Raw genomic sequence first — 23,825 nt, forward strand, 5'->3', positions numbered from 1 at the left:
GAGCCAAGTATTGTGAAGAAGTGGAATGGGTAAGTACTATAATTAATTTATTTTATTAATCAATTTATTATAATTAACCTAGCTTTCAGAAAAGTAGATTTTATCTCATGCCTGAACATGACAATAAAGCCCCTCTGTAAATACAAGATTGGGTCATCCAATGCTCAGTGAACAGAGAGTTTCCACAGAGCAAAATGGGCTGGAGGTCAGGCTCTGAAGTTCATGTGTAAAAATCTGTCTGCTTGATCAGAAGATGCAGCAAATTATTTTGTAAAGTATTTTGGTAACAAGAATTTGGTAACAGGGGTTGGAAGAAAATACCACAGAGTGTTCCTGCATTTGGGATGCCTACAGTTATCCAGAGCAGAAATCCTTCTGGCTTAGGGAAGATTCATCCAGTTTTAAATTTAAAGACATTTTCTTCTAAATATTCTGGGGTTAGAATGTTTCCTTCTTGCCTGCTCTTTCTTTAAATACCATTCCTATATATTTTACAGCAGTAACTTGGATCCTATTTGCTGCTGGTCATTCTCTAAGCCCTCACTAAATCTATGGATACCAAAAAGTAATTTAAGCATCCAGCCTTGCCCCAAGCAGAATTTGTACAGATTTACCATCCACTTTAAAAAGCAGAGCCAGGCCTCTCAGTCTGAAAGGAAGCTGCAGACCAGTCCTGATGGACACAAAGTACAACAGCCTCAGAGTCAAGAGCCAAAAATCCCTTTTCTACCCCAAAGACTCCTTCAGTGAGGGCAGCAGGAGCTGGGGGTGATACACATTAGAATAATGGCAGCAGCATCCTGGGATGCTCAGGCCGTTGCCAGGGCAGGAAGGAGGGGAGCAGCCCCAGCTCAGGGTGACACACAACACCCATCAGGGTCCCTGGGATGCTCAGGCTGCCCCCAGGGCAGGGAAGGAGGGGAGCAGCAGGAGCTGAGGGTGACACACAACATCCAGCGGGGTCCCTGGGATGCTCAGGCCATTCCCAGGGCAGGAAGGAGGGGAGCAGCAGGACGTGGGGGTGACACACAACACCCATCAGGGTCCCTGGGATGCTCAGGCCGTTGCCAGGGCAGGAAGGAGGGGAGCAGCCCCAGCTCAGGGTGACACACAACACCCATCAGGGTCCCTGGGACGCTCAGGCTGCCCCCAGGGTAGGGAAGGAGGGGAGCAGCAGGAGCTGAGGGTGACACACAACACCCAGCAGGGTCCCTGGGACGCTCAGGCCGTTCCCAGGGCAGGGAAGGAGGGAGCAGCCCCAGCTGAGGGTACCAGCTGCTGCTGCGTGGCCTGGTGGCGCTGCCGCAGGAGCTCCTCCGTCCTCTGCAGGATCCCGTACTCGGCCGTGATTTCCGCCACCTCCTGCCGCCTCCTCTTGTAGAGCGTGTTCTTGCTGCGGAGCCTGCTCACGTACTGCTTGAACTGGGGGAGAGACAGCAACAGGGCCTCAGCACAGCATAAATACAGTTATCCTCTGTGCCCTGCACACCCAAATGCACTGGTTGGAACACAGGGCTGGAGTTCAGGATGCCCAGGGTCTATTTATTCTCAGCTCTGCGTTCGTTCACTGAGGGAGATCAAGGAAAGCAGCTCCTCTGCTTTCTGTCCCAGCTCACTCGTTTGCAGGCCTGAGATCACTCCCTTCTGCTCGCCACCATTTGACAGCTGGAAAAGTAAATACTCCTTGCAAAACGTTATGGGAGTCATGGATAATAAAAACTTAATGCAACAGTAATTTGCACTTGTAACAGAGCCCCAGGCCTGCAGACCAAAACATGGTAATAGCCAGCAGCTAAATTGGAAGGAAAGAGGACATGGGAAAAGATTCCTTTTTAAATGTTCTCAGAAGTTAAAACTTGTTGTTCTCTTTCCTTGACTCCTGCAGACCTGGATGATATTGCTGGTTAAGTTTTCAAACCCAGGAAAATAAAAGCTGAGTCCTTGCAGTATCTATTTCACTCAAAATCTAAAGCAATGGAGAATTTATATTTTTATTAAAAACTGAGTAAAATAATAAAAATCCTTACAGTCCAACAGCCTTAGCTAATTCACACCTGGACCCGTGTGTGTTCAATTTGTAACACAAACACAGGGGCTGACACAAGCAGGTAAGATTTTTCTGTGCTTTAATGTTTTCCATCTGTTGTGCAGCCTCAGCTCTTATTGTTGGATTTTACATGAGTGCTACAAGGTAAATGCCAGTCACAGCTCAAAAAATGCATTCAGATCCAGAGATGCAAAGCAAATAAAATTTATGAGAGTAAATGATGTAAGAACAGGCTTCAGAATGCTCCTGGATGAGGAGGTGTTCAGTGTGTGCAGGGAGCACAGACCAGGCAGCCCCAGGAGGAAAATTAATCCCACTCCCACTGATACAGGCTTGAAATTCAAACATAAAATTACTTAAATTTCAAAATTTACATTAAATTTTCTTCTTGTGAAATTATCCCTCTTCCTTCTACAGAATTAACCCAAACCCCCAATGTGACCAAAGGCTAAGAACCCCCAGAGTAGCTGTATGTTCTATAAAAAGTGTCCTGGGCAAACTGCCCACAATGAAATCAACCCTGTTCATCTGCCATCCTGTGCAATATCTAGGCCAAAGCTGCCTCTCTCTTGCTACGCTCCAGAACTATTTTTAAAGCCAAAAGCTATAAACGTTTTTGGTGAAAGAACAAACCCACAAATTACTCAATGTGCTCTATGCAGATTGGCCTCTGTGAGGCTTTGGGATAACATCCTACATCCTGCTACTACCCAGGACAAGGATACACAAGGTCACCTGAGCCCCTGGCACATTTAATACAGTAGCACCAAATTCATTCCTTTTCATAGCAAATTCAATCACATCCTCTTCATTTATACAAAAGACTTTTTCCTTTCCTTTAATTGCTTAGACAATACCAAGCTTTCTGTGATTTCCAAGTGATTACAAAAGTATAAATGCAATCTCTCCAACCAGCTGAGGAAAACCTAAGGGAAGCACAGCCATCTGTCTTGATCCTTGGGACATTTCATTTGACCAGTGGAATATAATAAAGAATGAGGTAAAGGATTAAACTTAATATGTGACCACACAGAGCTATCAAATCTGAATGATCTTCTGTCAGTGCATCCCAGGATGAAAAGCAAACCATAATTCTCTTCACTTTTAAGGTCTTGAAAATAGCTCGAGTGGGAGGTAGGGTATTTGCATATTCAATATTCAAAGCATAAAGTATTTTACAATGGAAGTCAAAGGATCTTGTTGATTAACGAACCAATTCCACCACTGTTCTATTATTAGTTGATTAACTTAGGATATATAATACAAATTTCATCCCAAATGAACTACAAGTTGCTCACAGTGACAACTGAAATCTGTTCCTTTTAGGAGGTGCATGTCAGCACAACCTCTGGCTTTTTAAAGCAAACTTAAACCTTTCACACAGCTTTTGTTGCAGCAAACAAGGTAAAACAGATATAAACAACAGTAGGAAAGTGATCATCTATGTAGAAAATCAATCAATAATTTGGCAAAATGTTCAAAGACCTGATTTACTCCAAGGGCAGCACAGATTAGCTCCTCAAAATCTCACTGACTGAAGGCTCCTTCAGATCCAGGGCCAAGTTCTGAGCTGCAGCTCTTAGATTTGACTCTACTTAAATCAACAGCTTGTAGGGATCTTACAGCAAAATTAGGCTTATTCAGCCTAAAAGATGGGAGTCAATCCACAGGTTTCCAAAAAAGAAAAGAAGGTATAAAATACCAATGTTTTCATCTGTGTGAGCATTGCTCCTGAGACTTTATACACCTCATGTGTACATGAGAAATCAATGCCACAAAACACTGCATTTTACTGTGGTGAAAAGTCTTTTCAATAATTGGAGTAGTTCACAGAGAAATAACATTGTTTGGCCACATCACTTTCAAGTGCAGTACCCAAAGGAATCCACTCCTGAGCAGCAGCATTTCCCACAGACCGAGGCAGCTGCTCCCTGTGTCCAACCTCAGCAGCTCATCCTGGAATTCCCATGGATCTGCCCATGGCTGATGTTCCAGTCAAGGCCATGGCCACCAGCAGCTTTTCTTTCCCAAGCAATTGAATGAAACAACTGGATGAGAACCAAGTGCTGGCATTAAGGGAGCAGGGGAAGCAAACCAGCCTGGAGCCTGTGTCAGCCCAGTCAGAGCCCCTGGAGACACAAAAACCATCCAAGGGAAAGCAAGCAAAGATTCTGCCTTTTCCATTGGCTATTTTTATGGGTGACTGTGACATAACAAGCCTGGAATGCAGATTATGGAACACAGTGAATGAAAACAGGACTTTAATTTCTCATAGAACACAGGCATGCACCATCCCTGGGCAGATTTCCTGGGTTATGCTCCATTTTTATTGGAAGAATCCAGCAATGCACCTCCTTTATGCTTCTCCATTTACTGGAATCTGGAAGAGGCTGGTATCACCAGATTCAGTCTCTCCACACTTAGTGAAGGAATTCCCATAACAGTTCTAAAGAAAAATCCAGTCAGGGATGTAAAAATGGGCATCCAGGAGCATCCAGAGCCTGGCAGGTCATCCCCTGCAGGAAAGGACATCCTGGTGCCCTCTGTGCTCAGGACCAGAGCCCAGCTCCCCTGTGCAGCCTTGGCTTCTCACTACAAGCTCCTCACCTCATCTTCTTTAACCTCACACTTGCCACAGGAGAAGTTTTCACAAGGTTCTTATTCCAAGATTATCATTAAAGGAGAAAATGGATAAAGCTTGTTTTCTCCAAAGAACAAATCCCAGATAAACCCCTCACTTTGGAGTCAAGTCTTTTATAACAGTATTTTCTGCATTCATGCAGCAGAAAATCTTAGCTGACTATATCTATTTTCATTAAGAACTAAGGAACAGATGTTTTAATTTCTAACTAGACTAATTAATGGGATACAGACTGTCCAAAGTATTAAAATTCAGTTAGGAAAAGTTCCTGAACATGACAGGTTTTCCATATTTGTTTACTAAGAGGCTCTAAATTCAAGCTAGTACAGCCAGTGTTGGACAGAGTTAATAACTCAGACATAGAAGGATGAGCTTCTAAAAGATAAGAGCAGTAGAAGCTGAGTCTAATAAATGAAAGTATCCTACAGGCTGCTCATGGCACAGCTCAGCCAGGAAAACTCTTCCTTAGCATTTTCCAGGAGTGCAAGCAGTATTAAAGCAGCCATTGCTAACTTTGAATCAATTCAAATATTTATAATGAAAACCCCTTTTCAGTGCTCAGGGAAGATTCACAGGTCAGTGAGATCCAGGATTTCTCCATGGCAGGGGGTGCTGAGGGAGTGCTCAGCTCTGGGAGATTCCCCTGTGTTTGGTTCAGGTGACAGGGAAGGAACTTCCACAGCAAAAATCTGGCAGATTCAGGTGGATCAACAGCTCTTGAGGAAAAGGAGCAAGATCTTTGGTCTGAGGCTGCTTTCTCTATTTGCAAATGGAAACATTTGTCTTGTTTTCCCAGGGGCAGGTAGGCATGGATGAGCATTTGTATGGAAAAAGATCAAACTCCTTTAGTAAATGCATGTGCAAACCTCCCACAGCTGTGAACAAAGTAAGGGGAGCTCCCCTGCCCTGTTCTGAAAACCAGATTAATTCCCACTGCTGCAGCTCAGCACAGCTCGGAGACAACTCTGAATCCTTGGGAAACTCAGCATTCTTGGGGCCCTGTGCTGAACTCTGCAAAGTACAATGGGTTGTGTAAAGGGCTAAAAATAGCCCAGCTTTACCTACGATCACTTGTAATTGAACCATCCAGCATTCCAAGTGTCAACATGTGATTCCCTAATTTTCAGGATCTGACAGCTGCAGTGAGGAGCTGCCAACTGTGCCCCCTGCTCACTGCACTTTGATTGAAGTACTTAAAAAGACTTCATAATCCACAAAGACAATTTATTCCTGCTTTTTTGTGTTTGATGTAAGTGAATTGGTTACTCCCTGCTGTTTCTGCTGAGTTCTATCCAGGTGTAAAACCTCTCACAGCCAGTGCAATGCTCTCCATGACTGTGGAAGAAAGCAAAACACCAGCACCTAAAAACCTAAGCCAGGCCTGACCTTTTGGTGAAGGAAAGGCTAAAACCACCCCAGCTGGAGATCCAGATGCTGCTTTAGGAGCATGAGTTAGGAAGGTGCTGATTGTTCCATTGCCAAGTCTCGAGAGTGCCATGGGATGTAATAGGACAGAGCAAAGTGAGACAAAGAAATGCTGGGTATAGGAGAAAAACAATGCTTTGGTTTAACTGTAGCACTTTGATAGGATTTTAAAAATCCATTTTAACTTAAGACAGCAAAGCTATTTGTTAAAACTCCCTCTTTCTGCCTTTTTAAAAACGGAGGAACTAAATGGGAGAGGAAAGTGCAAGGAAGCTCTTTGCTGTCAGTGTGAAGTGAAGGTTGAATGGCCAAACTCCTCCCGTCCCCATGAACTGCAGCACTGACTCACCACCACATTAATCAACATTTCCTCTGCTATTGCCTCAAAGCTGGAGCACTGAACCAGAAAATACAAATCCTGAAGCAGAACATACCAGAAACAAACATGCAGCAGGAGTAGGCTGGGAGTGAGGAGCCCAGACTTTCACTGGGGAGGGAGAACCTGCTCATGGCACTTTTGCTTCATCACCTCTTCCCTGGCAGTCCTGTCTCATCTCAGCCCTGTGAGGCAGGACTGGCTCTGTGCATTGCCGTGGACTGGGAGGAGATGCAGAACCCACAGCACCAAGGCCCTGTGCAGCAATGCTGGCAGCAGGCATTAGCAAAGAATTCAACATCACTATCTCCACCTTCCAGATGAGGAAACCATGACCTTTGAAACAGAAGTGACCAAAAACCATCAAGAATTCAATTCTTTTCCTAGTCTTTAGGCACAGGAAACACCCTTTCTACTGCTTTGCACTGGTGCCTGTGAGTACCACTGCACTTCACCTAAGGAAGTAATAAACATGAACAGGACATGGATTTATACATTGACTTCCTTGCCAGTACACATTTCCTTACAGAAAATACTTTACAAACCAGGAAATGCTTCTTATGAAAAGACAAACACTTTTGATTTTAAGCCAGTGTTTTTTTCCAAATCGCTCATTTATTATCTCTGCAAAATGAAGACTTGAAAATATTTTAAAAATCAAAAGCAGAACATATTTGAACAAAAGGAATGCAGGCCATGTCCAAGACAGATCTTGTCCTTTTTCTGTCTTGAGCCACCTCCTTGTGTCTGACAGTTAACTTGAGTTTTTCATTACTAAGCCTTTCACAATGTTGTGAGGTTTCCTTCCTACCCAGTTCTCAAATTTCTATGGATCAGTTTCTTGTCTCCTGAAGAATAGGCACAATTATTCCTTACCTTACAGTGCCTGTGCAGATAATGTAAAACATATGCTGCTGTCTTGGTAATACATTCTTGTTGATTAATTAAACACTTCTTTCCATCACATGTCACAAACACAAATTGTCAGCTTTCTGCTTTAATTTTTGCTTAAAAACTTGTCAAAGACTCCAGCAATGTGCCCACTGGAGCTGAAAACCTTGGAGTGGAGAGAAATCCAATGCAGTGGGTTCCTTATTATTGCTACCAAGGGAAAGGGAACAGTGTGTGATGGGAAGAGAAACCAACATCTTCATTTTCCTCATCCCTGTGCCATTCCTCCCACCTGAACTCCTCATCCACACTTTCAGACTCCTCTAAAAGGAACTGATTTTGTGGAGCAGCCACGTCCTATGGGATTAGGAAGGGAGTTCCTTCTGAAAAGGGCGTTCCCTGTATTTAGTGGTATGTAAAAAAAGCACAAAAACAAAGAACAGGCAAGCAAAGAGTGTGTGCTTCTGGCTAAATGATGGCAGTGCAAAGACAATACATGGGAGAATGATATTAACCCAGAGAATGATGCAGATAAAATTCTCTTTAGTTTAGTGACTCTGCCTCTAAGTTCCCTTAGCAGGATTCTTCCCAACTGGGAAAAAATTACTGACTGAAGCAAAGTCAATTTCTTTAGCTGGCAAACCAGTACCAAACTGCAGCTCATTATTCTTTGCAGACTTCTGAAGCAGAAAGAGCTGCTTTGAGAAGTACAGCTGCCAATCTCACTGTGCCTGGGCCAACCAAAGTCAGTGTCACAGCTGAACCTCAGCAGGGTCTGGGAAATTTGGGTTTTAAGTAAAAACTTTTGTGGGTAATAAATACCACAGGACTAATTGCATCTCTGATAATCACTGGTATTATGCTTTATAATTAAACAGATTTTTTACATTATTTATCATCATATTGACCTTTCTGCTTAGTTATTCACCATCACACCACTGACATGATACTGCCATTATTTGGAATATTAATCCAGCCCAGCACTGAGTCCTTGTACACCTTGCAATGGATTAGGCACAATGTGAAAAAGAGAGATTAATAATTTGAAAATAGCTACAAATCCCTACCTCATCCTCAGTGAGGACTTCAGAGCCTCCCAGCCCGTGGGCCTGGCTGTTCTTCTGTTCCACCTGCTTCTCCAGGCTGGACATCTCCTCCTTGGCAGCCTGAAGCTCTTCTGCCTTGGCTTCTTTCTTCCGGGAAATTATAGAAGCCTGCAAGATCATTAATGTGAAAACTGCCTTGTTTAATCAGGAGAAAAATGATTTTTAGATAAAAGTATAAATTACATACAGCAGGTTAAACCACAACCTCACTGAAGTTGGCTGCAGCATCTCAACTTTCTCCAGAATGGATGAGGTTTCCAGCACAGCCTTTTTGCCCAGACTCAGGCTGATGTATTTTACATTTTAGATTTACATTTCTTCACCTCATTTTTTCGTTTTCATTGAGGAAAAAGTCAGGCATTTTAGCTGCTCCCTTTCTTCTGCTTAGTCCCTCTTGGTGCATATGTAAGATACACCAACATGGCTTAACTGGAAAGTTATCCAAGATTTCACAAATGTCATAATACAGATTTTTATAACTCCAACCTACTCCAACCTACAGAAATATGTTACACTAAAGCAGAACTGAGCCACTAAATCTTGGCAAATAGCTAAAAGATGATGAATAAAGCAATAAAGTACAGAAATAGTGTAGATTACAGATTAATTTTTTTTCTTAGTCTAGAAGATAAAACACTTAAAATAATATTTTATACAAGACTGAATATTTAATAATACCTGAGTTTTGACCAGAACAGATTTGGTAACATAAGTACACATTAGTTCAAGGACTTTCTAAAAAAGCATTTTTCTGTATCTTGTTGGAAAATCCTCTAAAATAACACAACACATTCATTTAGATGCAGGTACAGGAATTTGAGGCATGGCTCATTTCTTCATGTGAAAGGGAAAACTTACAAAAAAATGAAGCCAAAACACAGCAGCTTTCTCACACTCAGCTGAGAGGACCAGCTTTCTCCCTAAATAAATCTCCAACAGAATTGTGCTGGGGTGGGAGCTCAGCTCTGCTGCACGAGGTGTCTGTGGTGACAAACCAGGGGACAACAGAGCTGATTATTTTGTGGAACAGAAGCCAGGCCCTGGCAGAAGAAAGCACAGAGCTCCCCAGGCTCTGAGCTCCCAGCAGCTCCTGAGGTGGACTCTCCTTGGTCCAGCACATTCCAGAGCAGGATTCTCTCTCAGGAAGAGCATCTCATCCAAAATAAATCAGAGTTTCACTTTGCATTTGTGACTGAACTGCAGAACATATCTTATCCATATTTTTTCCCTCCCACTGGTACATTTTACTTAAGCCTTTTGATTTTTCAAGCCATCACCATAAGCATCACACTGAAGATCCTCCATAAAACTGGTGCAGGTAGCCTGGAGAAGGAATCACTCGGGTTCCTGGGTAAGCTCTGAAAATCTCCAAGTTCATCAATCCTTTTTATAACTTGGGAATTTACTAAGACTGGACCAAACAGCCTATTTTACAGCAAGATTATTTTACAGCCTCAGGATGAGAAATCAAAGAATTCCCTCTTAACAGATGCAAAGGAGGAAAATGGCATTTGGTGAGACCTAAGGAAGGGCCAGAGCTGCAGCAGGCAGCCCCATGCTGCCTCCTAAGAATCCATCCACAACTGGAACTTTCCTAAAATAACTCCCCCAAAAATGCCCCTTCCAGAACTGCTGTGCTGCAAGGACAGCAGTAAAAACCTTCACTGGCATGACTAAAAGCAACCTTTGACTCAGCCCTGAACATACAAATGTTCAACACTCTTTGTTTCCCTTCTCACCTCCATTATTATGTATTTCTACTGATTATGTTAGACAAACCAAAGGAAAAAATCAGCATGGAAACCAATCAGAGACTGATTTTTTCTCCTGCTTCTGCTTAAACCACATTTTGTTCCTCCTTACCTGCTGGCGATACATGGAGAATTTACTGTCAGTGGGCTCATAGGTGATGATCCTTTTCTCAATCAGCTGATTCATTTGTGCAGTGACTTCCTCTATCTGCAAGACAGAGAGGAAAGCTAAGGAAACAGAGCTTGGTGTCTTTGTCTTCTCCAAGAATTAACTGCTTTGCAACCCAGATTTACAATCCAGCCAGTTCCTTTTTTTAAAACAGAGAAACAGACCCAAAAAGCTCTGTGAGTCATTAAGTATTGGCCAGGAAGAGGCTGTTTTTGCATTTCCAGTTCTGTGCCTTTATGATAAGGCAGAACCATGATGCTGGCCCTGAAAATGAAGTAAATTGGTGCATGTGGAGGGAAAATGCAGTGAGTTGGTACAGAAAAAAGAAATTGCCACATACTGAGTGAAAAATTTAATTTTATTGACATGACCTAAAATTCCCTTTCATTCAACCATTTAACAGAAGTTCAAAGGGAAGCAAATGAAGGTTAGGTGATAAAGATTTAATCAACACTTTGCAGAGTCACAGACCATCATATTCCAGGCCTGTGGTGCCTTCTCCTCCGGCCACAAGATGCACTTGGTTGTCCTGAGTCCCAAACTGCTGAGCTTCACTCCAGCCAAAGTTTCTGGAGCTCTCAGCCACAGCAGAGTGCAGATTCCAGCATTCCCAGTGCTCTGGGACTCCCAGCAGCCATGGGATAAACAGCCACAGCAACTTTCCTTTAATTCCCTGCTGCTGCTGAGGGAGCAGTGTGAGCATTGCTGCCATCCCAGGGAGTGAAACCAGAACACAGGGACAGGGCTGGGCATCACCTGCAAGTTCTGGGAGCAACATCCATGTGCCTGGAAAACTGAGAATCTCAAATAAATTGCTCAATAGGATAAAAATACTCCAGCACCTGCAGAAAAAAAAAAAAAAAAAAAACCAACTCTCCTGTGAATTCTATTCTATTAGTGGTAGAACAGGCTTGAATTTGAAAATGGCATAAGAATTCCCTTCTGTGAATAAATTCCTGGGGTTTATATTATAAAATGCATGATGGAAACATGCTTGGTGCACTTCAGCTCCTTTTTAAGGCACTGAGATAATAAAAAGCCTACTTAAGGAAAAAAAAAAGCTGCCTAAGGCCATGCTGTGACTTCAGCCAAGTGTATGACATGTTTTTATTATCTTTCAAGAAGAAGATACTTCCAAAATATAACAAATCAAAGGTTACATCATGGAGAAAGAGGGCAAAACTTGAAGCTTTTTAAAGTATTATGATAAACCCAACAACACTCTTGGAAAAGAAATGTGCAAAAAAACGGGGTTTCAAGTGTGCCTGAAAGACATAACTGCAGCCACAAATATTGTTTTGATTAGAGGAACTAATCTAGGAAAGCAGAGGCTGAATCACAGAGCTGGTTTATTATTTCAGCCCTAATCTGCCATTTATTAATGCTGTCATCCCTTAAGATGGATCCTCTGTTTCCTCATTATCTCCATTTCATGGCAAAGCCATGAGCTGGAAATCCCAGGGGTATCAAACACCAGCTGGTAAGAACCTGCTCTTCTTCCTCTAACATTGGTGTAAATCTTCCTCATTATCATCAATAGAAAGATTGATAATTAGCATTCCTCTAAATTCTTCTAGGGCATTATATTTCATATTTAATATTTTATTTAGGATTATGCAAATAGGAAAACTTCATTGAGTTAATATATAAATGTACTTGTGTGGCAACAAACTCCTCTGCACATTCTGGATTTATCTGACAAATAAGGGTTTTTCTGAGACTATTTGCTTTTAGCTTATGAAAGGTAAATCAAGTATTTGATGCCTAAATTTTCTTTGTTCTTAAAAACCAAACCAAACAATGCAGGGCTCTTCCAACCCCTGAGGAGTTCTGAGCCATTGCACAGGGATTGAGGCATCACCTTGGGAGGACACATCCCTCAGGGAATGTTGGGATAAACCCTCGATGGCAGGGAGAGTTTCAAACAAGGGAAATCTGAAGAGAAGGAAAATCAGCCCTTGAGTGCTGAATTAACACAATTTCCTCAACAGCACCTGAGGATTTGTTTGGGTTTGGGGTTTGGTTTGGGGTTGGTTTACTCCTGTCTCTTTTGTGAGTATTTAAAAACACCTTATCAGAGAGTTTGCACTTAGGGATTGAGACACCTTTGGTTTTACAGCTGAGGGGAGGCTGCTTTGGGAATGAAACATTTTCTCTGGGGTATGAGCAGGGATAAGAGCACTGCAGAGTCCAGGCAGCCCAGAGCATGCTACAGAACACAAACCAGGGTGACCTTGGTGCCTCACCTCACTTTCCAGGGCAGTGAGATCAGCTTGAGTCATGGCTGGCTCTGCAACCAACTTCTGTAAGAAATACACTGAAGTCTTTTTACTTTCCATCTCTCTGGGTATTTTTTCATTTACCAGGTAGGAATTGAAATTTATCTCCTCTTCTAGTTTCTTCATTAAACCTTAAAAACAAATTAAATCAGTGAGTGTCTATAAAAGCAATGTAGCAGATAATTAAGTTTGATTTCCCCAACACATTAAAGTATTTAGCAGCTGATTACAATAACAGCATAACATTTGAGTCTTCAGTGCTCAGAGAAAGGGGGAGTTACTTGATTTAAATTTTTAATCTGGATCTTAAACAATATAAGAGGATTTATTATGCACCTCTATCTTGAACATGTAACTATCAGCTCCTTGAGAGATTCTTCTCATTAATAACAAGAAAACCCCATCTCACAGGAAACTCCAGCTGAGTCAGATACAGAATTCAACACACACTGCTGATATAAACAGCCATTGAACCCTTATCTGTAGAAAAATCTTCATTTGGCCCAGCTCATTGATAGATTTATTACATCCTTAGAGATTCGTGCTAAAATAAAACTTTTTTTTCTGTCTGGCATTTAAAAAGGCCTTAAAATGAGCAAAGTTTAATGTATGCCTACTTTAAGGGTCCTTTCCATTGCTGGAACACAGATTGCCTCCCTGTAAAGATTTCTTCTTGAAAGAACAAACATTGAATCTCAGGACAGTTCATGGACTGAGAATGCAGAAAATAACAATCCAATAGAAAATCCCATTTATGAGCTTTGCTGGACCAGCCTGATGCACCTGCACCTTACCAGACTCTGGAGGACTTGGCTCTTTCTAGGCAGAGTAATTCAGGCCCCTTAACAGATCATTTATAAATAAACTCAAGATAAGAACAATTCACAGATAGAAAAATGCAAGAGAATAAAAGGAAACATCCATTAAATGACACTGCACAGTCTCCACTGACAACAGGCAGTGCAGTGAATAATTCCTCAGAGACAAGGACTACAAGAACTACAATTCCTGTCCAAGGACTACAAGATTCAGAAGCTGCATGTCAGATGAGAGTGGGAATGGGTATTTCAGAGTATTTTTCATGATCCAGGTGATCCAGGGTTCTTTTTGGTTTTCAAACAACTTGTTATGGTTGGGATTTTAGTTCTCTCCTTATTAGGGAGAAGATGGAATTGTGATGAAATGCCAAGGAAAATAAGAAGTTCACAATCTCCATCTCTTCCATTTACTGCACAAGCAGAGAGGAGTTGAGCACAGAGACACAAAAGAGCAGCTGATGCTGCTGAAACGGAGATGGGAAAGGATGTGGATGAAAACAGCTTTTGGTTCTCAGGCTAACAAGCCTGACTGCCAAAGGGAAAGGTCAGAACAAAGTGAAAGAGCCCAGGAAAAGGGGCCCCCGTTTTTCTGCTGCCATTTACCTCTAAATCAGTGTCCTGAGAGATCCTCCTGAGCCCTGCTCCCAGCCCACTCTGCCAGGAGAGCTGCCAAAAGGGAAATAAGCCATCAGCTCTTGAGAAAAACTCGCGAACTGGGAGAAAAACCAGGCCCTGGGGAAAGCAGTGCTGCCAATGAAACTAAAACTGAGTGGGAGTTCCTCTTTCCCAGTTTGTTGATTTCTGTGTTTATGGAAAGCATCCACAGGAGCTTTTCCCCTTGGTGGAGGGGCCATTTATCAAACCAAAGAGCCCCAGACTGGTCCTGGGTGCGAGAGTGGAGTTCCTCTGCCATGGTGCACTTGGCACTGCAGCTGCACCCTGGGCACACACTGGAATTTCCTGGGAGAGATTTCCCACTCCCTTCCTCCAGAAGAGCTCAATTCCAACCTTCCTCAGCCATGACAGAGCTGGGCAGGAGGGACCACATCCTAATGTCTCACTAGAAATCCCCCACCTGTACAAATGCAGCAAAGCTGTTCCCACACCCCCTGTGAGCTGATTTGTCACCTCAGAACTGGCTGGAGCACCCTCCCAGTCTGGTATTTATCACCAAGATCTGTGGTGTGGAAATCAATCTGATATCAATTACATTATTCTGATATGAAATATTAATATTTTAATTAAATCCATTTCTTGAGGTTTTTAGCAGCAAAGAAACCTGCATATATAACCTACACTTAATTTCTTGTGCTACTCCAGTTTTCTGATAAAAATGTACATTCTTAAATGATTTGTTGTAGATATGACAAGAAACTTAGCAAAGAACCGCGAGAGCTTTGATAAGAGCAGAGACCTTTTGATTTCATGGGGTATAACCTTGATCACAATCTGATTTATTTCTCAAATAACCTCAGAGCTGCTACCCAGTCCTGCTACCCCCTGAGTGTTCTGTGTTGTGCTGACTCCTCATGGAGCAACACAACCAGTTAAAACTTGATTTCTTGATGGGGAAATACATGATGTCAACATCCCTCATGAGTAATATCAGTTCTTTCCTGAATACCCTGGATATATTTTTCCTCCTGTACAACTCAACACATGGAGCAGTAACTACCTAAGAGCTACTCCTGCTGCTTAACAGAACCTTAAAGACCAAAACACAGCACAGCTCCTGCTTTGGGCTTTTTTTTCAGTGAAAAGCATTCTTTTGAAATTCCCAGGCTAGAGAGGAAAAAAGGCCAGCATACTTCAGATCTTTCCATTACACATATAAATTCTGTTTTTAATGTTTCAACATTGACTTATGGTTACAAAATCTACACACGTAAGCAGCACAGAAATCTGGCTCTGTGCCCTCAGGTTATTTTAGCAAGCTCCTGCCAACCACATATTTACATGTGGAGAGCTATTCAGAGCACTCCTCATGTTTTCCATTCAAATTTTTTTATTATTATTATTTTAAAGAAAGGGATGGGAGAAAGAGTTTACTCGTGCTTGCTCAGTCATGTAGAAGAGATGCAATTTTCTCTGCACAATTCTGTTAATGGAGCTAAATCTTGATTAACTTTGTGCTCAGAATCCCACTGCAGGCTGCCAACTGGGCATCCTGGACCAGAACCATCTGCAACAGGAATTCAGTTTTTAAAAGGGGGAAAACCAGAGAGAGACACTTATTTCATGACCCTCTGCCAATAACTGGTTTAATACCACATGGGAAGGCCATGACCAAGTCTAGAACAAACTTCCAGCATCAAATCCTTCCCTTCCCTTTCTGCAGCCACAAAGACAGGGCTGAAATGATTTCCTCCACAGGAACACCACTTCCACTTTCCCTCTCTTCAACAGGGGCCTGGGACATGCAAACACTGGAAGATCAGTCATCCCTTCCATATATCCTTGAAAAACCAAAAGCTTCCTGGATTTGTGATTCCAAGTTCTGCTTTTCATGTTTGTAATTATTATTATTAGAGTTCTTTGAAACCTCTCTGACCCTTCAGTGCTCTCTTGAATGCTGAATTAATGAGCAGGGGCTGCAGGGCTGGATGTGCCAGAGCCAGACCCAGAGGCACAGAAACTCTGCTGTGGCATTTTCTCCCAGCAAGGAAAACAGGGAAGGCACCTCATCCATGGCAGTGGGAGCTCCAGATCTCCCACTCCCATTCCTGACCCACAAATTCTTCTCAGACACTCCTTAGCAAAGAGCCCCACATGCCAGAAATACATTGCATGTACATTATTCCTGGAGGAATAGCCTGGAATCTGGCTCATCCTTAAAATAAACACTGTTGGCACGAGCTTGGCTTCCCAAGTCTCTGTGGTCACTTGGAATCAAGGGTCTCCTCATTATTCAGCCATTTCCTTATTTCTATTCCACCAGTGATCATTTGCTTTTTTCTTTCAGGAATCTGGTGTAAATACCAAACAAAAGAAAAGCCAAACATCCATTCTATTTCTCCAAACCTTCCATTAAACTCCTTTTAATCCTTTTAACAGAGACTACATTGAATTTCTGCTGCCTTGTTTGTTCAAAATGGGGTGGAAGAGTTAATGACCTTAAAAAAATCAACTACAGCAAACCCATCAATCTCACCAACCAGATTTGTATTCTCATCACAGATATCAAATTATCTTAAAAGTGCTTTACCATGACCTTGCATTGATTGACAGTGACTTTATAAAAAATGAAATCATTTGAAGATGAAATAAAGTTCCACCTAAGCCAGTCTCCCTTACCAAATACTTCTGTAACTTTTAATTGTAATGTCTGCAATGTTGGAGGAGATCATTTAAACTTGGAATTTTAGGAAAAGATAATTCTGTGGAAGAGAAAAATATTAATTTTTTATACCAAATGGAATATTTAAGTAATAGGTTCCTAAATTTCTGGTTTTCATCAAGAATGAAATAAAATAGGCATCTGTACAAAGCAATTCCTCTTTGACAAGTATCTTTGAAGTTCTCGGTGTTCTAAATCTGTTTCTACTTATTAACTTGATGAAGTTTATAAATGACCCATTTTACTGTTCATCAACAGATCATTTTACCACATTCTTTTAATCAATATTTTCAAGCTACTCATTCACTTCTTCCTATATCTGCCAATAAAGTAACCAGCAATGTCCTATAAAATGGACAGGGACCAAGAATTTAGTGATTTGATTTGTTTCTTCATGTTATCAATTTCTGTTTGTGCAGCAGAGCAGAATTATGTCAATCTTGCAGAGGAGGTGTGAGCTGGGTTGTGGTTATTCAGACCAGAGCCCAGTGTTTTATTAACTGTTCATATTCAGTACAACAAAACACCACAAAAAACCCTCCAGAATATGAAAACTCATGTTACTTAGTGCTACCAGCAGCAAATCCTTCTCTAGTTAAACAATATCCTGAGTAGTGCAGAAGTTATTAAACAGGGAAAGGCTGAAGTTAATGAACAGGGAAGGACTGGAATGAACAAGCAGGGCAGGAGTGTTCTGTGGAGCAGCAGCATCACTTCCAGCTGTTTTGTAGCATCATAACAATTAATGACACAATACAAAGCCCTCTAAATATGATGTTTCTAAGAGTTAAAGTCCTACCAACCACAAGGCATATTCTCCTGGCACAGCTCAAGCAGGCTGATGCTAATTGCATGCTAATAACCCTCATGAATATCTGCTAGTTGCATTTCCTTCCAGAGTTCCTTTACATTTCTTTAAATATAAAATTAATTATAAAGTGAAGTAATCAAACCCATAAGACAAACAACAAAGCTTTTGCTTGTTAGCAACAACTCTGAACATTTTATCTTGTTTAGGAAGTAAAAACACCTGAACATTAAAAATGCAGGAAGTTTCCTTTAAAGGGAAGGATCTGACTGCCAGTGAACATCCAGCTGCTGCACTGTCAGCAGACAGGGCTGATACCAGCAGGCAGCTGAGGTACCAAACTGCAGCCAAAGGGAACCTTCAAAATGAAATAAATTGTGCTACCTCGTAGACCAACAAAGCTTTTAAAATAAATGGAACCTATTCAGTGCACTGTGGTCACCTAATTTCAATTATTAAAAAAACCCCACAGTTGGCATTCTGTAATTGCTGCTACAGGCAGTGCCTTTGTAACTGGGGAAAGCAATTACAAAGCTGAGTCCTGAGGTCTTTGTTTGGGCAAAATTTCAACACAAGTTTTCTTAAGTAATGACTCCAAGCTTTGATTGGGAACATCTAAATACTTTTTGTTTTTTTCCCCTGTAAGCAGGACTCGAGATAAGGAAATTAAATATGTTAACTTTATTTTCATCTCAATGATTAAATGACATATTTACTGGCTTTTTATTATGTTACCTTTGCTTCTGTGAACTGAACCCATCGAGTTTCCATTGGCCTTAAAAAAACCCAGGAACTGAAATAGAATTGTTGACACAGCTTTGCTGTATAAACTCTCTGATAGCTACTGCAAAAAAGGAACAGTTATAAAATCCACTGCAAGTCCCTGTGAGATGGTTCAGACACTCCTTTAGTTCCACTTGTGGTTCAGTGGCAGATGAGAATCATTAAAAAAACCAAAGTAAAATTATAAAGTAATAACAATGCTATGAGGTGGTGACTGAGAAAAATCCTTTAATTCAGAAGAGCTGGCAAAGCAGTTGTGTGATGCAACTGAAATAGTAAATGCTCTTGAAAGAGCAGGACAATACCTTTTACTAAATTTAAATTGAGAAGTAGTCAGATTCTATCATTTTGGATGTAATTTATACACCTTTCTATGGCATGTTTTGCACCACACCAACCTAGGATGGAACAGGAAAAGCCCTACTCACTTTCTGGTTTGGAATCTGCCACCATGTGCTGCATCTCCTTCAGCTGCACCTGGGCTCTCTGCAGCCTCTGCTCCGTGTGGAACAACTTTGGAGAGACAATTGGACACACACAGGGTCACTCCTTGGAAATCCACGTGCAAACAACTCAACCCACAGAGCCCCAAACACAAACCACGCCAGCTTTACTGCCTGGTGATTTTGTGTTTCACAAGGGAAATGCGCCAGACCAAATTTTCAACACTTGGCCTGGGTTTACTTGATATTCCCTCCTGTTAATTGAGAAGAGTGTTCTTGTTCTCCCAAGTGATATTTTCTCTGATGGCAGAAATTCATCCAACAATTTTCAACCAAAAATATGAGTGGCTTGAGCATTACAACAACAACAAGAGGCAGCAGGAGTCAGGATTGCAGCAGATAATTCTGCTTATCCTGCAATGCAGCTGAGTTGTCACAGCAATCCACTGTCCATCCCAGGAGCAGTCTGGAAAGCTTCCTGCCAAACCAGCCCCAGCTGATTTGCATTTCTGTGACTTAGAGAGATGTGCAGTAAGAACTGGAATTAACTGGCCATCACATTCATTTTAGTAGTGATCTTAGGCTCCAGCAAAGACCCAACAGCTTGAGAGGCCACTGATTCCCACTGATTCCACATCCAGACAAAGGCTGCAATATCAGAAATCTGAAAGCTTTTCCCATTTTAACAGGAAACGCTCAGATTTCAGGCTACAGACTTTGGTGAGTCAGTGTAACAAAATGGCACTGGACTCTATAGAAGGATCTTGTTTAGACAACACAGGACAGAATAAAACCCACCCTTACTCTTGGATGTCAGCTGCTCCCAGGGCTGCTCAGGACATCATTTTTCCCAAATTCAGGGGCTTAAATCCCAAGGTTGCTCCTGAATAAATACTGCCCCCACCCAGGAAAATACAAGGTACTTGCTGTGTTGCTCAGCCCCTGCAACCTTCGTGCAGATCAGAGATAGAAATCAAACCAAGGAAACATTTGCTCACTGCCATAAATGTGAAGAGTTCCCTTTGGGTGCTCCAGCAGTAACTCATGGAACATTTCCTGGGAATGCTAAAGGATGATGTCAGTGGGAGCTGAGGCAGCCAAGTACCTTCACTGTGGTGTTCAAAACTTGCAGGGTCAAGCCTCTTCCCTTAAAATGTACACAGATCTTTTAAATGGAATTTTATTTTCTGGGGTTGGGACAAACTCTCCCATTACTGCTGTTCCTGATGTATTTTTAAAATGCACAATTCCCAAACAAACAGCAACAACTCTTTACCAGGTGTGTTGTTATGCCAGTACCTGACTTTTCTGTTCTTGTTTCTGTTGAGCCAGAGATTCTTCTCTCTCTTTCTCTAAGCGAAGCTGTCTTGCTATTTCAAGCATCCGTTGATGATTTTGTACTGTCTCCACCTACAGCAAGTGGATAAATAGTGCATGTTGCTGTCAGATAGCTGAGAAATACATTAAAGAGATCAGATGTCTCACAAGCCCACTTAGCACTTCCCTTCCATACACGTTACTACTCAGAAATGACAGCAAAGGACTGGACTCGAGATTCTTAAAAGCTCTGGATCAGCGCCTGGGGAGATTCCCTGTAGGTCAATTAGTTACTTGATTCCTTCCTAGACATACAGTGTGTTTATCTTAATCCCTGTTTGCATTCCAAAATGGGAGTTGCAGGCCAAGGATTATGACACTGAAATGTAGGAGTGTTACTTCTCTTATTACCCTCTTCTTAAGACGCTCGACTCTTTTGGCCAGTTGATCTTTCTCCTCTTCCATTGCACTGATGTCCTAAAAAGCAGAAAAAACAGATAAAGAAATATTAATTTATTCCCCATGTATATTGGATTGGACTAAGTTCTCTTCAAATTAATATGAAAATCAGAATTCTTCCCTGAATACACGGAGGCGGCTGTAATTTTATTGATCTATGATCAAACATCCAGGATTCCAATCTCTCTTCTCTCTTACTTCCCCCACAGTTCCCACTCTCTTTATGCTAACATTCTTCATCTGCATCCTTGAGTATTACAGTGAACATTTAAAATAAAAGCAGGTGGATTTCTCTAAAATAAAAACAAACAAACAGAAACCACCAAGGAACGAATCAGTATGAATTCAACATCTGATGCAGTCTGACATATGTTCTTAATGTCACCAGCATTACCCAATTCCTGGCAGACCAATTTGCATGAAGTTGCTTATGAGAGATGTCTGCTGCCACTTCTTGTATTAAAACTGTCTTAAAAGAAACATTTTCTAGTGCTGAAACATGTATCTGATTATTATTATTCTCCTTTAGTCCTATTTTGCAACAGCAGGGCTCTGCAGATTGGTAGTTATGAGAGAAAGGAAAATGAATTCTCCAAATGTAGGCCTTATCTCAACATTTGCTTGGCTTCTCTGTGTGTCCACTGGAAAGTTGTACACAAGTTTAATTATTGTGCTGAAACAGAGCAAATATCTCTACTTAACACTTGAGCCACGTGGGTTCATCATTTCTGTTGACTTAAGCTCATAATTCATTCAACACCCTCTGGAATTATTAGCTGCTATCAGGAAAGCAAAAGGCTTTGTATCAGTCTGCATTCAGAGGAAATGGAGTTCCAATATTTGGAAATCATGCTGCACAGAGTCTTGGCAGCCTCGTTCCCCAATCTGCTCCAGAAATCTCAGCTCTAAACAGAGCGAGGACTTTGTGTTTGCCAACAGAGAGCAGCTCCAGAGGCAGCTGCAGTGCCCACCAGCTCTGGCCTCCACAGCTTTCACACTGTCCACAAAGCCAACAAACATGGAACTGACATGCAAAACACCAACTAAAGAAAAAATTGTGGAGTTTGTTTACCCTTCTTATTTCTGCAGTGGATAAACCAGATATTTTCAGCTGCTCATGCTCCTTATGTAGGTTTTTAAATGCTTCCATGAGTTCTTCATACTGTGAAATGAAATGGAAATTGTGCAGAATGAGCTCTGTGTCTAAGGATTTTCAGATCAACACACTGTTTTACTACTAAGACAGTAAAAGACATAGAAATATGGTGAAAATAAGATAAAAAAGGCATTTTCTCATTGCAAAAGCCTGTCAACTTATAAATAACAGTGCATTATCTTCCATTTGAGGAGACAATCAGAACCTCACAATTTTCTCGGTATTTTCACCTTCTGTAATACACAATGTATTTGCAAAACAGGAAAATGTCACCCAAGAGGCACAAATTAACAAATTACTCTCTCTTACTATACATCTGTGTATCCCACATATAAATCAGCCCCAAATGGAAGTGTTTGCTCTAACAACACTTCTGAAGGAAGCAATGGGGCTTGAGTTTCCAGAGTGGCCCAAGAGCAGAGCTGAGTGAACACGTGAGAAGTGGCTGTGCCACGTTGCATAACCCTCACAGCATCCCAGAGATTGATAGATGCAGCTCAGCACTCAGAGACAAGGAGACAGTGTGCTACTTCCACACCAGTACTTTGCCCACCAGGAATCTTAAACTGAGAGGCAGTGTGAAAGTCTGTGTGGGTAGAGAAATAACAGGGGACAGCGAGAGTTTAGAAATATGGAGAGGAAATAAATTTAGATTCAACTCGGAGAAACGCGAGCTGTGGTGGAAGGAAAGATTATCTCCACAGAAACAGCCCTTCAATGAGATGGGAAAATCTAAAAGGAGAGTATCAAGTCATTTTTTACTTCCTGGAAAGAGCAGTTGATATGAAAGGTGAATACCAAATGGCAACAGCAAAGGCCAGTTCAAACAAAGGCATCAGAGCAGCACCTCCATTCTGTAAAACCCTGAGGAAGCAGCATCCAGAGCACTCTGCTCTGTTCTGGTTGTTTCAGTAGCAAGCACACACTGACAAGCTGGAAGGAATTCAAAAAAATAGCAATAAAATGGCTAAGGAGAAGATAAAATCACAAAGAGCTGGATTAAGTGGCAAATAATGGTGTGACAAGGAATGCACAGGCTGGATGAGGAGGAACAAGATACAATATGCAGGAGTAAAACCCAACTGGTTCCCACGATGCCCCTTGTGCACTCTGTAAATCCTTTAACAAGAATGAAAATGAGCAGGTGGTCTCTGAGCAACTGCACTCCCACTGCTGGTGTCCAAGAGTTTTCCTTTGTGTGTCTCTATCTCTGTCAAAAGAAGAATTCCATGGGACTTTTCCCCATTGGAACATGAAATTTCAAGGCCAATGGCAGGATTCAAACAAGACAGAGCAGAGTTTGATGGATCATAACAAAAAATAAAGTTCTCACTTTTCCCTTTGGGTGCTCCACATGCACCTGAAATAAGGGACACACTCAAATGACCAAAAAACCAACCAGGGTCCAACATGGAAAGAGATCTCTGGCACCTGGGAGCAAATCACTGAAGCCTGAACAATGAGATTAATGCTGAAGTTGCTTATTTCTTAAATTATATATTGCAGGCAATCCAATGTCTAAATCACAAGAAGCTGGGAAGATTTGCTGAGTATCTTCTATAAGTGATTTACAAGAGTTCATTTTAGTTTGATTCTACACACCCACAAAACTTAACTGTGTTAAAAGGTGTCTGAACTCTCCTTTTTGAAATTTCCCTTAAAAGACACCATTGCAAGGCTGTATCTAAATAATTCAGGCTAATTGTTTAATTCATTAGTATCTAAATATTTGCACAGTCATGTTATAGTGCAGTAAGGCATTCTATTACCCCAGCTTCTGTTTTGAATTAATCAGCAGAGTATTAGTTTAATGAGATGGTTCTATTACTGTAATCCCAAAAAGGAACACATCTTACGTCATGGAAATTATGGAGGTGGGTATTTATACACATTAACACTGTGACATTCTGAACAAAACATACAACTGCATTCCTTTCTCTCCCTGCTACTTCTGCTGAGTTATTTCAAGGTATAAATCCAATATTGTTAGAGGTAACAAAAAAATAAAAGGCTTAGTCA

At 41.5% G+C, this 23,825-nt stretch overlaps 1 protein-coding gene across 2 annotated transcripts in view; it reads right to left on the reverse strand.

The window, feature by feature from the left end:
* IFT81 (intraflagellar transport 81) overlaps positions 1–23,825 on the reverse strand; it is a 37,355-nt gene that overhangs the window by 10,222 nt on the left and 3,308 nt on the right. Inside the window, exons 4-11 of one of the 2 annotated variants that reach the window (XM_058037092.1) lie at positions 21,723–21,812; positions 20,603–20,668; positions 20,174–20,284; positions 18,860–18,944; positions 12,653–12,816; positions 10,350–10,445; positions 8,448–8,594; positions 1,273–1,422 (exon numbers count right to left, since the gene is read on the reverse strand). In XM_058037092.1, coding sequence (XP_057893075.1) covers positions 1,273–1,422; positions 8,448–8,594; positions 10,350–10,445; positions 12,653–12,816; positions 18,860–18,944; positions 20,174–20,284; positions 20,603–20,668; positions 21,723–21,812 — 909 coding nt within the window. The remainder of the gene's footprint in view (positions 1–1,272; positions 1,423–8,447; positions 8,595–10,349; positions 10,446–12,652; positions 12,817–18,859; positions 18,945–20,173; positions 20,285–20,602; positions 20,669–21,722; positions 21,813–23,825) is intronic. The other variant, XM_058037093.1, reaches the window with a different exon arrangement.

The sequence above is a fragment of the Melospiza georgiana genome, chromosome 18 (genome assembly GCF_028018845.1).
Source record: "Melospiza georgiana isolate bMelGeo1 chromosome 18, bMelGeo1.pri, whole genome shotgun sequence".
NCBI classification, from domain to species: domain Eukaryota; kingdom Metazoa; phylum Chordata; class Aves; order Passeriformes; family Passerellidae; genus Melospiza; species Melospiza georgiana.